Source organism: Mobula hypostoma, chromosome 13 (assembly GCF_963921235.1).
Source record: "Mobula hypostoma chromosome 13, sMobHyp1.1, whole genome shotgun sequence".
NCBI lineage: Eukaryota > Metazoa > Chordata > Chondrichthyes > Myliobatiformes > Myliobatidae > Mobula > Mobula hypostoma.
In genome coordinates, this window is record NC_086109.1 from 55,989,672 (window position 1) to 56,005,720 (window position 16,049).

Genomic DNA, 16,049 nt, shown 5'->3' on the forward strand with positions numbered 1-16,049 from the left:
GGGTATTTACATAAAATATCGCCTAGACGGATCAATGTTTGACCTGAGACGCCTTGCTGCAAAGACTAAAACGTTAAGGAGGCTCATCACTGAAGCCCTGTTTGCTGATGACTGTGCCCTCATGGTCCACCAGGAGAACCACCTGCAGACGATTGTCGACAAGTTCTCCGCAGCTTCAAAGCTGTTCAGCCTCGGTAAGTTCTCCTACAACCTGCACCAAAAAGTCACCATGCTCAGCCATGTATCACCATCGACGGCACTGTCCTGAAGAATGTGGAGAGCTTCAAGTATCTAAGAAGCACCATCTCCAGTGATGGATCCCTTGACAAAGAGATCATAGCAAGGATCCAGAAAGCCAGCCAGGCACTTGGGAAACTCTGCGTCACAAGTTCTGGAGCACAAGGACATTCAGCTTTCAACCAAGCTCAAGATGTACAAGGCTGTGGTCCTCACCTCTCTCCTGTACGGCTCTCTGCGGTCGATCATGAGGATTCGCTGGCAGGTCCGAATCACCAACCAGGAACAGAGCCAACAGCACAAGCACTGGGGCAAGGATCCTCCAGGCCCAGCTACGCTGGACTGGCCATGTAATCCGCATGGGTACAACAAGAATTCCCAGGCAGCTGCTCTACAGTGAGCTTGAGCTTGGCAGTCACAATCAGGGCCGCCCCAAAAAAAGATTCAAAGACAATCTGAAATCGTACATCAAATGGGCAGACCTCCAGCCTCTACAACTTGAGGAGTCCGCAGCCGACAGGGCTGCATGGTGCATCCTGACCAGACTGAGTCTGACTTTGAGGATGACCAAAATCAGTGCCTTGCAGCAGCACGAGACTGACACCACAAAGCTGTGTATGCACCTGGTCTAACAACTGCCATTCCATGTCCAACCTGCAACTGCTTGTGTGCTTCGGCCTTTGGCCTCTGAAGCCACATGCGTAACAAGTGCACAATGTTTAGTTTTCTTCGGACCCCGAGAGATAACCACCTTTTGGCACTGATCAACAGAAAAAGACTCTTTCATGTCAAAATGAAAGATCTCTATAGCCATCTAAATTAATTTCAAATATAAAACACAAAATAATTGATTGTGTTAAGTATTCACCGCCTTCAAGTCAGTATTTAGTAGATGCCCCTTTGGCAGCAATTACAGCCTTGAGTCTGTGTGGATAGGCGTCTATCAGCTTTGCACATCTGGACACTACAAATTCTCCCCATTCTTCTTTGCAAAACTGCTCAAGCTCGGTCAGATTGCATGGAGATCGTGAGTGAACAGCCATTTTCAAGTCCAGCCACAAATTCTCAATTGGATGGAGGTCTGGACTCTGACTTGGCCACTCCAGGACATTAACTTTGCGGTTTTACTTTATACTTTATTGTCGCCAAACAATTGGTACTAGAACGTACAATCATCACAGCGATATTTGATTCTGCGCTTCCCACTCCCTGGATTACAAATATTAAATATTAAAAATAGTAAAAATTAGTAAATATCAAAAATTTAAATAAATCATAAATAGAAAATAGGAAAATGGAAAGTAAAGTAGTGCAAAAAAACCGAGAGGCAGGTCTGGATATTTGGAGGGTACAGCCCAGATCCGGGTCAGGATCCGTTCAGCAGTCTTATCACAGTTGGAAAGAAGCTGTTCCCAAATCTGGCCGTACGAGTCTTCAAGCTCCTGAGCCTTCTCCCAGAGGGAAGAGGGATGAAAAGTATGTTGGCTGGGTTGGTCATGTCCTTGATTATCCTGGTAGCACTGCTCCGACAGCGTGCGGTGTAAAGTGAGTCCATGGACAGAAGATTGGTTTGTATGATGTACTGCGCCGTGTTCACGATCTTCTGCAGCTTCTTTCCGTCTTGGACAGGACAACTTCCATACCAGGTTGTGTTGCACCCTAGAAGAATGCTCTCTACGGTGCATCTATAAAAATTAGTGAGGGTTTTACGGGACAGGCCAAATTTCTTCAGTTTTCTCATGAAGTAAAGGCGCTGGTGGGCCTTCTTGGCAATGAACTCTGCTTGGTTGGACCAAGTCAAGTCATTTGCAATACTGACCCCGAGGAACTTAAAGCTTTTGACCTGTTCCACTTGCGCACCACCAATGTAAATTGGGTCCTGCAGTCCGCTATTCCTTCTGAAGTCAACAACCAATTCCTTCGTCTTGTTGACGTTGAGGGATAGGTTATTGTCTTCACACCATGTCCCTATTTTTACAGCCTGGGTTCTGTCTGTGAGGAAGTTGAAGATCCAGCTGCAGATCTGAGTGCTAAGGCCCAGGTTTCGGAGCTTAGGAATCAGTTTATTTGGAATGATGGCATTACAGGCAGAGCTGTAGTCAATGAAAAGGAGTCTTACGTATGCATCTTTATTCTCCAGGTGTTCTAAGGAGGAATGTAGGACCAGAGAGATGGCATCTGACGTTGACTTGTTGCTCCGGTAGGCTGTGGTTGATGTGTGCCATAACCAATCTCTCGAAGCACTTCATAGCAACTGATGTCAGAGCCAAAGGTTGATAGTCATTCAGGCATGCCACCTTGCTCTTCTTTGGCACTGGGATTATCATTGCCTTCTTAAAACACAAGGAGCTCTTAGACTGAAGCAAGGAGCAGTTGAAGATATCAGCAAACACTCAAGCTAGCTCTCTTGCACAGGCCCAGAGAAACCCTCCTGGGACACCATCTGGGCCCATCACCTTCCTTGGATTTATCTTCAGGAAGGCCCTTCTAACGTCCTCCTCGGTGATGATGAATCTCGATGCCACCAGGTCCGATTCATCCGGAGGGAGCGGGATGCTCCTTTTCTGTTCGAATCTTGCATAGAATACGTTAAGTTCATCAGGAAGAGAAGCATCACAGTTACTGATATTCCCAGCCTTTCTTTGCTCCCAGTGATCGCATTTAGACCCTGCCATAGTCTACTGGCATCCCTTTGGTTAGCTTGGGCTTCCAACTTGGCTCAATATTGCCTCTTGGCGCCCTTAATGGCTTTCCAGAGTTCACGCCTGGATTCTGTGTAGCGACTGGTATCCCCGGACCTAAAAGCCGCAGCTCTAGCCTTTAAAAGGGACTTGACCTCATAATTCATCCAAGGTTTGCGGTGAGGGAATACCCGGATCATCTTGCGAGACACACAGTCCTCCGTGCATTTCCAAATAAAGTCCGTGACAGCTGAGGCATACTCATCGAGGTTAGCTGCCGAGTCCTTGAATACTAACCAGTCCACCGATTCAAAGCAGTCACGGAGGACCTCATCCATTTCCTCCGTCCAACACGACAGTACTTTTGACACCATGACTTCCCGCTTCAGTTTCTGTTTGTAAGCCGGGAGAAGGAGTACGGCCTGATGGTCCAATTTTCCAAAGTGAGGTCGTGGGACGGAAAGTTAGTCATCCTTGACTGCTGTGTAGCAGTGGTCAATATATTTGGGCCTCTAGTGGGGCAGGCGACATGTTGGTATAACTTTGGCAGCGCCTTTCTGAGGTTAGCCTGGTTAAAGTCCCTGGTTGTAATGAGCAAAGCCTCCAGATACCTGGTCTCAAGTTCACTGATGTTGGCATACAGTATGTTCAAAGCGCACTCCACGTCCGCCTGGGGGGGAATGTATGTCAGTATGACCAAGGTGAATTCCCGTGACAGATAGTAGGGACGACACTTCACCGACAGGTGTTCCAGGTCCAGACTGCAGGAGCTTGTCAGTGCCACTGTGTCCAAGCACCACGCAGTGTTGATTAGTAGGCAGACACCACCTCCCTTCGTCTTGCCCGAAGACACCGTGCGGTCCATCCGATGGATCGAAAATCCCTCCATTCAGATGGCACAGTCGGGGGTGGCAGGGGAGAGCCAGCTCTCGGTGAAACAGAATACACAGCAGTTCTGCATCTCCCTGCCGTAGGTGAGTCTCCCTTTAAGATCATCAGCCTTGTTTCTCTATGGCTTGCACATTAGCTAGTAGGATGGTGGGCACAGGGACCCTGAAGCCCCTCAGCGTCAATCTGATCAGCAGCCCAGCTCTTTTCCCACACTTCCTCAGTAAATAGTGCATCTTTCCAGGTTTCCATCAATGCAGTTGTTGTTGTCAGCTCTTTGAGGTAGGTGGACGCATCCTGCGGGAATCGATCGGTGGATCGTGTTGTCGTGCGCTCTGGGTCGGGCCGAGTAACGGAGGAGGCTCCGCTGCCACTTCCAGCTGCCGGGGGCGCGAGCTGTCGACTGGGTCGGGCACCGAAGCCGACACTTAATCCTGGATGGCCGGGCTCCTGGCTGAAACCTTAAACCAAGTCATGGCTGCGGAGGCCTCCGCTCCAGCCGAGCCTCAGGCTCAATTTCCGAGGTTGGCGGTGTAGGCCTCACTTCCGGCAGCTGTGGATGGCCACCAACGGGGCTTTAAGATGGTCACTCTGGGGAAGTGTCTGGGGCACCTTGAGGTCTCTGCCGTCACTTCTGTGTGGTCGTCTGCCCCGGAGAGGTGCTGGTTGGAAGGGGCCGTGTCTCCAAGCGCTCCGGCACGGTAGCAGACCGTGGGTCTCCGGGAATGTGGTGGGCCTCGTTGCTCGGGTCTAGGTGCGGTCCAGAGTTTAAGAAGCAGTTCTGGCACGGTGGTCTCTAGCTGGGTCGGTAGCTTCACCAGGGTGTTGTTGATCTTGATTTTGCTAAATTGGAGGTTTGGAAGGGTTTGTCGGGTATAGGATAGTGGAGAGGGCAGTATGCTCGGGAGAGCACGTGAAAAGCCGTCAGTTACTGGCACCATCTTCCAAAAGCCATTCCTGTGTAACTTTGGCTTTATGTTCGGGATCAGTGTCTTGCTGGAAACAAATCTTCTCTCAAGTCGCAGTTGTCTTGCAGACTGCATCAGCGTTTCCTCTAGGATTTCCCTGTATTTTGCTGCATTCATTTTACCCTCCACCTTCACAAGGCTTCCAGGGCCACCATGCTTTATGGTAGGGATGGTATGTTTTTGATGATGTGCAGTGTAGTGTTTAGTCTGATGGCCAAAAAGCTCAATTTTGATTTCACCACACCCAAGAACCTTCTTCCAGCTGACTTCAGAGTCTCCTACAAATTCTAGCCAAGATTTTATGTGAGGTTTTATTTGAACAGTAGCCTTCTCTTTGCCACTCTCCCATAAAGCTGCAACTGGTGAAGCACCCAGGCAAACATTGTTGTATGCACAGTCTCTCCCATCTCAGCCACTGAAGCCTGTAACTCCTCCAGAGTTGTCATATGTCTCTTGGTGACCTCGCTCACTAGTCCCCTTCTTGCACGGTCACTCAGTTTTTGACAATGGCCTGCTCTAGGCAGATCTACAGTTGAGCAATATTCTTTCCATCACTTGATGATTGATTTAACTGTACTCCAAGGGATATTCAGTAACTTGGAAATTTTCTTCTATTCATCTCCTGACTTGTGCTTTTCAAAAACCTATTCGCAGAGTTGCTTGGAGTGTTCTTTTGTCTTCATCGTGTAGTAAAAGTATTTTTACTACAATCAATTGTTACACCTTGACTGCACACAGGTCTCTAAAAACAAGTCTCCATTTAACTAATTATGTGACTTCTAAAACCAACTGGCTGCACCAGTGATGATTTGGTGTGTTATATTAAAGGTAGGGGTGAATACTAATGTAATCAAATACTTTGTGTTTCATACTTGTAATTAATTTGGATCACTTTGTAGAGATCTGTTTTCACTTTAACACTAAAGCCTTTTTCTGTTGATCAGTGTAAACAAGCCAAATTAAATCCACTGTGATTCAAAGTTGTAGAACAATAAAACATGAAAATTACCAAGCTATGAATACTTTTTATAGGCACTGTATATATACTTTGTTAATAAATGCACTTTAAATTTTGAATTCTACTCAGGTGGACTGAAAGGTGGCATTGCTGAAGAACTGTTTCCCAGGTTCTATTTTTCTTCTTTTAAACCTAGGTTATGCTCTACTTTTGGGCTTTGGCTTTTCAGCTTTGGTTTAAAATAAACTCAAATTTGCATATGAAAGCTATAATTTATATGCACAGAGAAAACTTTATTATTAATATAATTGACTTCCCATCCGATAAAATTATGTTTATTGGGAAAAAATTATGTAACTTTACACTCTTTATATCAAAGTTCAAAATAAATTTATAATCAAAGTATATTCATTTTCTTGCAAGCATTCACAGTAAATACATAGAATCAATGAAAAACAGTACACAAGATGAACAACCAACCAATGTTCAAAAGACAACAAATTGTGCAAATACAAAAGGGGGAAAAAACAAAATAATAAAAAATAAATAAGCAATAAAAATTGAGAACATGAGATCAAGCATCCTTGAAAGTGAGCCCAAAAGATGTGGGAACAGTTCAGTGTTACGTGAGTGATGTTCTTTCCTCTGGTTCAAGAGCCTGATGACTGCTGGGTAATGACTATTCCTAAACCTGGTGGTGTGGGTCCTGAGGCTCCTGTACCTCAGACTGCCAAAGCATGGTTAAAGGTATTAGTACCTCAGGTGACAGGATTTTAAGGAAAATGTTAATCTCCAAATTATTATTTATCATAATGGTAGTTATTGCTCTCAGTTTGCACCACATTGCACATATCAGCAACTTCACATAATCTCCAACTTTTCTGTGTTTTTTTAATGTTACCTGCTTTGTGCATCCCATAAGATTTCTTTACAGTTTAATTTCATTTCCATTATATAAGACCATAAAACATAGGAGCAGAACTAGCCCATGCATTTTCCAACATTGTATTTCATTTGCCACTCTCTTGCCCATTCTCCGAATCTGCCTAAATCCTTCTGCATCCTACCTGTTTCTTCAACACTTCCTGCCCCTCCACCAATCTTTGTATCATCTGCAAACTTGGCAACAAAGCCATCCATTCCATCATCTAAATCTTTTATATACAGAATAAAAAGTGGTCCCAACACCGACCCCTGCGTAACATCACTAGTCACTGGCAGCCAACCAGAAAAGGATCCTTTTATTCCCACTCGCTGGCTCCTACCAATCAGCCAATGTTCTAGCTTTGATATTGCAAGTTCAAAGTAAATTCATGCAGCTGAAGTACAACATAATTTGTTTTTGTCTAATTTTTATTGGCATTCAAGCAATAAACAGAGTTGATAAAAACCTTGTATGTGATCACAATATCTGTAGCCTATTTCTCAATGGTGTAGAGTTTATGAAGCGCAATTTATTCAAAGAAGGGAGATATCTGAATGCAGCAGTTTTTAAGTGGGTTTCTAGTTATGCTGACTATTCAAATTGTTCAGCTATGAGCTACAAATAGATTTCTCCCCTGACAATGACAAACTGAGATGTTCAATAAACCAAAGATTGTCAAAAACAACAATAATGTTGTAACTGATTGCTGACCTACTTATTTTTTTTAAGTACCATTCTTCCCTCGTATCTACCATTTCGTTATGCATTTTGAAATCCAATGAAAGTAGCAAACTTTTACTTTGTAAATTTTCTCAACTGATCTTATTCGCTGTTCAAGCTTCTCCAAGTGATTACAAATCTTTTAGTACATGTAAAGATCATTAGTAATATTGTTGAGTGAGCTGCCCCATTTCTGCACTATGCAGAAACCCATTTGCAAAATTCAGTGTAAATCAGTATTAATACTGTACCTGATGCCTCATGTAATGCTGGACATAAGCATTTCCACTTTTAATGACTTTAAGGCAAAATGGACAGAGCAACTGCTTGGTATTTTCATGAGCAACACGGAAATGGTTATCAACATCTGAATACACTGATGACCGGTAACTGCATACCTAAAGGTGGGAGTATGGGAAAAAAAAGACCAGTCAGATAAAGTGAAGCTTAATTTGACCAGATTATACTTATCCATTTTAGCCCTCATTTTGATTGCCTTCTCTATTCTGGAATGGTTCCAGAAGACTGGAAAATTGCAAATATCCTTCCACTCTTTAAGAAGGGAGGGAGATGGTAGAAAGGAAATTGTAGGCCAGTTAGCCTGACTTCAGTGGTTGGGAAGATGTTGGCATCCATTATATAAGGAAAAAGTTTTGGAATACTTGGAGGCGCATGATAAAATAGGCCAAAGTCAGTATGATTTCTTTTAGGGGAGAATCGTGCCTGACGAATCCGTTGGAATTCCTTGAGCAAATAACGGGCAGGATAGACAAAAGAGTTGCTCTGATTGGGTCCATGATATTCGAAGGGGGCCGGGGGGAGGGGGGAGATGGGGGGGATGGGCAGCCAGAGTCTTGGCACATATTAACACCAATAACTGATTCTTGAGAATTTGGATAAAACAGGTTTTAATTTTGAAAAGAAAAACTTTTAAATGTTAAGAAATCTAAACTTATTTGTTTATAGAACAAGGTCTCAGCAATCAAGCAATATTTCGGTGCAACCTCCTGATTTTGTAATTTTTTCATAAAATATGTGTTTTTCCTGTCATTACTTATTTTTGTCAACACAGACGCAATAAAAAGCTAATTATTCCTATTTATTTAGTCTTATACAGATTTAGAGCTTTTAAATCATTGTGTCTCCACCATAGGTACACATATATGCTGTTAAATATTGAATATTCACTTTTGTCCATTTTTTATACTATTTCACGTGTACTCCTTTAAAAACTCTTACATCATACAACTTTTATCATTAGCATTAAGTATACAAAATAACAATTTTGGACATAAAAACACATTTTTAATTTTAAAGAGACAATTACTTTAATAAATCAACTGTTTTGGAGGAACAGGTTGTAAGCATATTAACTTAAAACAAAGAAAGTTCCATCTGGTGGTGGTGACTGAGACCCGACAGTGGTGGCAGTAGTCGAATTACAACAAACAATTCCAACCTTTTCACCACTCAAGTCAATGCTTCCTTGCTGAACAACTTTATTTAACAATTTCGTACAACAAATAACAATATGTCATGTACATTTTATCCTTCTGTAAATAATAACAACAGTAAACAGCAAAATAAAAACTACAGTATAATTGCAATGTTTAAGCATAAATATCAGAAAGCACACCAGGAACTTCAAAAAAAATTCCATCTACTTCTGGGCTTGAAAATCTTCGAAAACATTCAGTCAGCTTTATCAGGAAGTAGATGATTAATATGCTCCTCATCTATGAAGTCCATGACTTCAGCAGACAGGTGGTAGATCTCCCTCGTCCTGCTTGCGTGACCCGGTGATGATGGCTCCATCAGTCTGACCAGAATATCTTCAACTGGTACAAAGCACATATCCTTTCCACCTGGTTTTGGATAGAAGCGCGTGTTGGGCCCATGAGGGTGGAAAAACTCCACTTGAACATCTTGATGATGAGCATCCACAGTGACAGCCTTTGCTAACCACCAATTTTGGTCATAAATGATTTCAAGCCAATCTCCACAACTAATGACACCAGCAGGTATATCTGTCGTAGTCCCGTCAGGACCACTCTGGGGTTCCTGCTCCATTTCCTCCATCAGCATTGCAAAAGACCCTCTGTTCTTTCCCATTGTGGTAGGGCCATCATTCTCCTCAGCCTGTACCCTGGCACGTGTATTTTCAGTCAACTGAAACGATGTTGGGCTGAAACACTGGCACATCTGTGGCTCACTGCAGAAACATGACAATGATCTCCAATGGATGCTGTTTCCGTAAGGTACGACCTGATGGATTTTCCTCGTTGCTGGGAGAGGTTTTAGTGGTTGAGAAAGGAGTGCATCATATGACTGCATGTCACCTTCAGCAATATGATAGAGCTGAGTACTGCAAAGGCTTCTCCCAACCATCTCTTGGAAGATCTTGCCATCCACAATGTCATTCCCCCATAGTACAAGGCTGTCTGCAATCCTTTTCACAGTTTCCCCTATGCCATCTGGAGCTTTCTTCCCATGTGAAGTGGCGAAGAGGTTCTAGGTTATTCTCTGGAAATCCAGTGTTGGAGGGACATTACAGAGGAGAGAAAAGTTCTTGTTTTTGTACTGCTTGCTGGGGCCATCTGACCAAAATTGAATGGTATCAACTTTTGGAAATTTTAAACAAATATCTCTGAGGACTGGTTCCATGTGAGTCCAAATGGCAGAAGCATCCTGTCACTTGGATTCTGATATTGTATAAAATCCTGCTTTCTCTTCTTTTGTGTAGTACATGCCGGTGTGCAAATTGAGCTGCGGGAGGTTCTGACCAAAATGGCATGACTGTACCTCAGAACTATATTTGCATTTCCATGCCTCAGGAAAGTCCACATGCACAATTACAGTGCTTTCATTGCAGTTCCGTATCTTGCTCCTGTATTCCCTGGACTGGTTCTGAACCAAGTACAAATGTGTTGTTGTTTCACTCGTTAGTTTGTCTTCATTCAGTTTGATAAGGTCTGCCAGTGTGCCGTGGTGCTTCACAAGTCTTGTATTGTAGTGAGTTCCATCTGCTGTATGGTCCTGAACTCATTCCCATTGCTGCCACTCAACATCGGTCAACTCTTGCTGTGGGGTGGGAAGTGTGTGCTTGTGGAGACACCGGGTGCACCAGCGCAGAAGACATGCCTCGCTTGTCTGAGAACAACACACAAGTTCAAAACTATCCTCCAATTTGATAGACTTGACAATACCTTATGCTCTTAGGACCTCAAACATCAGCTTTGAATTTTCATGGTATTGGTATTGGCATGTCTTTCGATCTGATGGTTTTGGTGCTGTGACATAGAATGGACGTAAAGCACAGAAGGATGAATAACTGAGTTTTACAGTTGGTTCCTTTTTGGTGAACTCCCTGTGAAGGTCAAATATTGTGTCAGTCAGAATCATTCTCTGATGCTTTATTTTCTTCCATGTTATCGTGTCCTGTTTGTCAGTCGTCATTCATGCAGAATTATGGTAGAAATCCTGAACCATCTGGGTTATTCTTTGAATGTAAGTGGGTTTTTGGTCAGCAGTCCACCTCTTTCACAGTGCATTGTACGTCAGCCCGAAATGCTTTGTCTGGTGTATTAGGTGATATTTCTTTAGAACCCTGCCTGACAGAGTCAAGTTCTTTGATTTTTGAGCAGACTTGCAGGGCGACTATAAATTATTTCTGTTTTGATTAAATTCTTGAATGAGACAGTTGTGCAAGAGCAGAGTTTTCTTGATGGAGGGGTTTTTGAGTTTGCTTCCCTGTAGCACCTGCTCTGTTTTTTTTCTTGGTGATTCTTGTGTTTTTTTATTTCTAGTTTGCTCTCATTGCCAACGCTTTTTCAGTTTGTTCCTATCTTTTATTATCTCTTGAAGTTTATTTTTCAAAGCTTTCATCTCTCTCAAGTATCTTGCTCTTGTTTTCTTTCTTCCCCCTGCTATAGACTGCCTATTGCGAGCTGGCTCCTACATAGTCTGATCCAATGGACTATCTGACGGAGTTTCTGAGCATTCTGGGCCCTTTCTCTTACACTCTCGACTCTTGCTGTCTACGTTCCCACGCCTTTCTCTTACTCCTCTTTTCCCTTTCATGCAAATCGTTGGTAGTTTTTATCTTCCCATCCTCTACTCTCTTCTTCCATCTTTGCTTTTTCTTTCTCAGGTATTCCTCCTTTAACTCTGGCTCACTATATATTTTCTCTCTCTGCTTTTTTTGGTTATTCCCTGTTTCTTCTCCTTCGCTCCTCCACTGATAACTGCTGTCTAGCCATAACTTCCTAAAATACAAAAAAGGAAGGTCAGAATTTAATGGAATTATGAAATTGTGCAGAATTACTATGAATTTAATTATGTTTAATTTGGTGAAATTTTATAAAATGATTATGAAATGGTGCAACTAAATTCATTCAACACACAAAAAATGCTGGTGAATGCAGCAGGCAAGGCAGCATCTATAAGAAGAGGTACAGTCAACGTTTAGTCATTGGGGATACATATAGTAAGGAAATATTGTAGGCCTGTGTGTGGAAGAAATAAAGAGGAAATTATGTATATTATAAATAAAGAGGTTAATGAAACATTACAAGCCATATGACTATTTAGTGTGATCATAAGTTATATTCAAGCCTCCACTGACGATGATTTGGCTGTTTTGTCAACACCGTCAAACTATGTGTCACCACCGTCAGACAGAAAACCTGACGGGTTTGACATCTGACATTGGTGACAAAAACACACTTTTTTACACGACATGCATGAGTTGTATACAGCAGCCATCTTGTTTTCCCTCTGTTGGTAGCTGCCTCTGGCCTCTACTTAAAATGCATAGATTTATGTCATAATTTAAAATAATTATTTCTATACAAAAGAGACAGTGTTGACACGTCATGGTTGTGACAGTAGCAACATCAATAAATATGACCTTGTTGCATTTAGCAGATGTGGAGGGTGGAAAGGGGGTCCTCAGGAGTATAGTTGACCATGTGGTTGCCTGATTTTATTGGTTTTTTTTAATAAATATCTGACAGTGTTGACAAAAACTTGGGAAACATTTTGAGCAACCACAAAATAAGAGTAAATATTGTTGAAAATTCACTGCTTTTAGTTTTAAAGAGGTTTTTCACTCTACTCTTTCATCTGGCATACATTATACATTTTAAATTATTTTTTCACACTTTTTTATCAAATTGAAATAATCTCGTCTGAGGACAACTGATTTTGTAGGTACTGGGCAATCGTATAATCATATAATTTATAAAATTAAAAACAAACACATGAAAAAATGTTGCATTTGTGCAAAAGACCCTCAGATGTTCAACCCTGATTATTTTGAATAAGAAAATGTTATTTATTTTCAACGGAATTAGCACTTTTCTGAGTGGGACATGTTTTCGCCGAAGTCTCAAGAATCAGTACATTGACATAGGTAGGAAAAGTGAAGGGGTCATGAAGAGAGAATTTAGGAAACTAAGTAGAATGCTGAAAAGCAGGGCCTTCAGGGTAGTAATTGCTGAATTGCTGCCTGTAATATAAGTAATGATAGGATGATTTTGCAGATTAATGTGTGGCTGAGAAACTGGTGCAGGGGGCAGGGCTTCAGATTTCTGGATCATTGGGATCTCTTCTGTGGAAGGTATGGCCCATACAAAATGGATGGGTTACAACTGAACCCAATGGGGAACCAATTTCCTTGCAGATAGGTTTGATAGGTTTGCTGGAACTGTTGGCGGGGTGGGGGGGGGAAGAGTGTGGAGTGGTGTTCAAACTAATTTTGGTAGATTGATGGGAACTGGGTAATATAGCTGTTGGTTTACAAGCAGAGGTGATCAGTAATAAGACTGACAGGAAGAACAGTCAGATGATAGGGCAAAATTGCAGTCAGTAAGATGAGTTGCAGTGTAACATAGGGACAAAATCGAAAAGGGTGATGAATACAGGAGAAGGTGTTATATTTGAATGCACCCAGGATACAGAATAAGGTAGATGATCTTGTAGCACAATTAGAGATTATCAAGTATGACATTGTGGGTCACTGAGTCATGGTTGAAAGAAAATCACAGTTGGGGAGCTTAACATCGAAGGACACACATTGTATTAAAAAGACAAGCAAGTAGGCAGAGAGGGTGGTGTGCCTCTGTGAGTAAAATCAGAAATCAAATTCTTAGAAAGAAGTGACAAAAGATCAAAATATGTAGAATCCTTCTGGGTAGAGTTAAAATTGCAAGGGTAAAAAGACCCTGATGGGAGTTATATACAGGCTTCCGAACAGTAGCCAGGAAGTGGGCTACAAATTACAACAGGGGATGGAAAAGGCACATCAAAAGGGCAATGTTACGAAAGCCATGGGGGAATTTCAATATGCAGGTAGACTGGAAAAATCAGGCTGGTGCTGGATCCCAAGAGAGAATTTATAGAATACAGACGAGATGGATTTTAGAGCTGCCTGTGGTTGAGCCCACCAAGGAATCAGCTATTCTGGATTGGGTGTTGTGAAATGAACTGTATTTGATTAGGGAGCTTAAGGTAAAGGAACCCCTAGGAAGCAGTGATCTTAATATGATAGAATTCACTCTGCAGCTTGAGAGGGAGAAACTAAAGTTAGATGTATCATTATTACAGTGTTATAAAGGGAATTACAGAGGCATGAAAGAGCAGCTGGCCAAAGTTCATTGGAAGGGGACATTTGCAGGAATGACAGCAAAGCAGCAACGGGTGGAGTTTCTGGAAGCAATTCAAAAGGTCCAGGATAAATACATCCCAAAGAAGAAAAAGTATTCTAAAGGCAGGATGATATAACCGTGGTTGAGAAGGGAAGTCAAAACCAACATAAAAGCAAGAGAGCCCATATATTAAAGCAAAAATTAGTGGGAAGTTAAGAGGGCTAGGAAACTTTTAAAAACCAACTGAGGGCAACTAAAAATGCCATAAGGGGGAAAAAGGCTGAAATATGAAGGTAAGCTAGCCAATAATATTAAAGACGATGCCAAAAGTTTTTTCAGATATATAATGAATAAAAGAGAAGTGAGAGTAAATATTGGACTACTGGAAAATGACACTGGAGAGGTAGTAGTAGGGAACAAGAAAACAGCAGACAAACTGAATAAGCATTTTGCATCATTTTCACTGTGGAAGATACTAGCAGTATACTGAAAGTTCAACAGTGTCAGATATCAAAAGTGAGTGCAGTAATACTAGGGGAGAAGGTGCTGGGGAAACTGAAAGGTCTGAAAGTAGGCAAGTCCCCTGGACCAAAGAGACTACACCACAGGGTTCTGAAAGAGGTAGCTGAAGAGATTGTGGAGGCATTATTAATGATCTTTGAGTAATTATTATGTACTGGTATGGTTCCAGAGGACTAGAAAATTGCAACAGTCACTCTTCAACAAGGGAGAGAGGCTGAAGAATGGAAATTATAGACCAGTTAGCCTGACCTCAGTGGTTGGGAGGACGTGCCTTCCGGGTACTTGGGGGCACATGATAAGATAGGCCAAAGTCAGCATGGTTTCCTTAAGGAGAAATCTTGCCAAACAAATCTGTTGGAATTCTTTGAGAAAATAACAAGCAGAATCGACACAGTAGAATCAATGGATGTTATGCACTTGCATTTTCAGAAGGTCTCTTACAAGGCACTGCACATAAGGCTGCTTAAAAAGATCAGAGCCCATGATATTACAGGAAAGATACTAGCATGAAAAGAGCATTGGGTGATTGGAGGGAAGCAAAGGGAGCCTTTTCTGATTGGCTGGTGGTGACTACTGGTGTTCTGCAGTGGTTGGTGTTGGGACCGCTTCTTTTTTACGTTGTATGTCAATGATTTGGATGACGGAATTGATGGTTTTGTGGCCAAGTTTGTGAACGATACGAATGGGGTTGAGAGGGATAATAAATCAGCCATGATGAAATAACGGAAAAGACCTGAATGGCTGATAATTCTGCTCCTACTGAATGTCCTATAGTCTAATTTGAATCATCATTAATACATGTATAGACATATTTTCCTAGTGCCAGGAGAGCTAACCATTCTCACATACATGGAGACATGTTAGTTGGAATATGAAAGCTGAAGAATTAAGAAAATCTTCAATGGATAAGGTGCTTTCACATGGATCACTGAAATGGAAAGTACACTATGTCATGTTAACCCAGAAGTAGTTGTTAATGTGCCTGCAGCTGCACCTAATGGGAGCTTGAAAGAGCTGAGCCAACAATTAACTCTGTGAACCTAACAGATGAGCTCCCAAATCCCAAATAGGATAGGCACATGCACATATTTCATAATAAAAGACTGACAGGGTAGATTTGATTAATTTAAATCTTGATTGAATTATTAATGATAATACTTAAGTATACATAATAAAAATCAATTAAGAAAAATAATCAAAGAGGGGAGAGAGGGGGGAGGGGTGAGAGGGGGGTGAGAGGGGGTGAGGGGGAGGGGGGAGAAGAAGGAAGAAAGGAGTAAGAAACATATATCCAGTGATGGAAGGTGATAGACGATATCCACTAAATTGCAACTAAAAATGGGGTCTCATCTGCCAAGCATAATGTCAAGAGCTGGAACTTCAATATGTACACCACTTATTATAACTCAAGTATTTGTAACTGCTTATCAAATGGGATTTACTGTTAAGAGTTTTACTTTCAATTTAATAAAGTGTACCATTAACTAAATGTCATTATTAGTT

At 41.9% G+C, this 16,049-nt stretch overlaps 1 protein-coding gene across 5 annotated transcripts in view; it reads right to left on the bottom strand.

Moving 5' to 3' along the window:
* LOC134355600 (zinc finger protein 280C-like) overlaps positions 1-16,049 on the bottom strand; it is a 165,506-nt gene that overhangs the window by 57,713 nt on the left and 91,744 nt on the right. For all 5 annotated transcript variants that reach the window (XM_063065715.1, XM_063065714.1, XM_063065718.1 and 2 more), the window contains one exon: positions 7,629-7,775. In XM_063065715.1, coding sequence (XP_062921785.1) covers positions 7,629-7,775 — 147 coding nt within the window. The remainder of the gene's footprint in view (positions 1-7,628; positions 7,776-16,049) is intronic.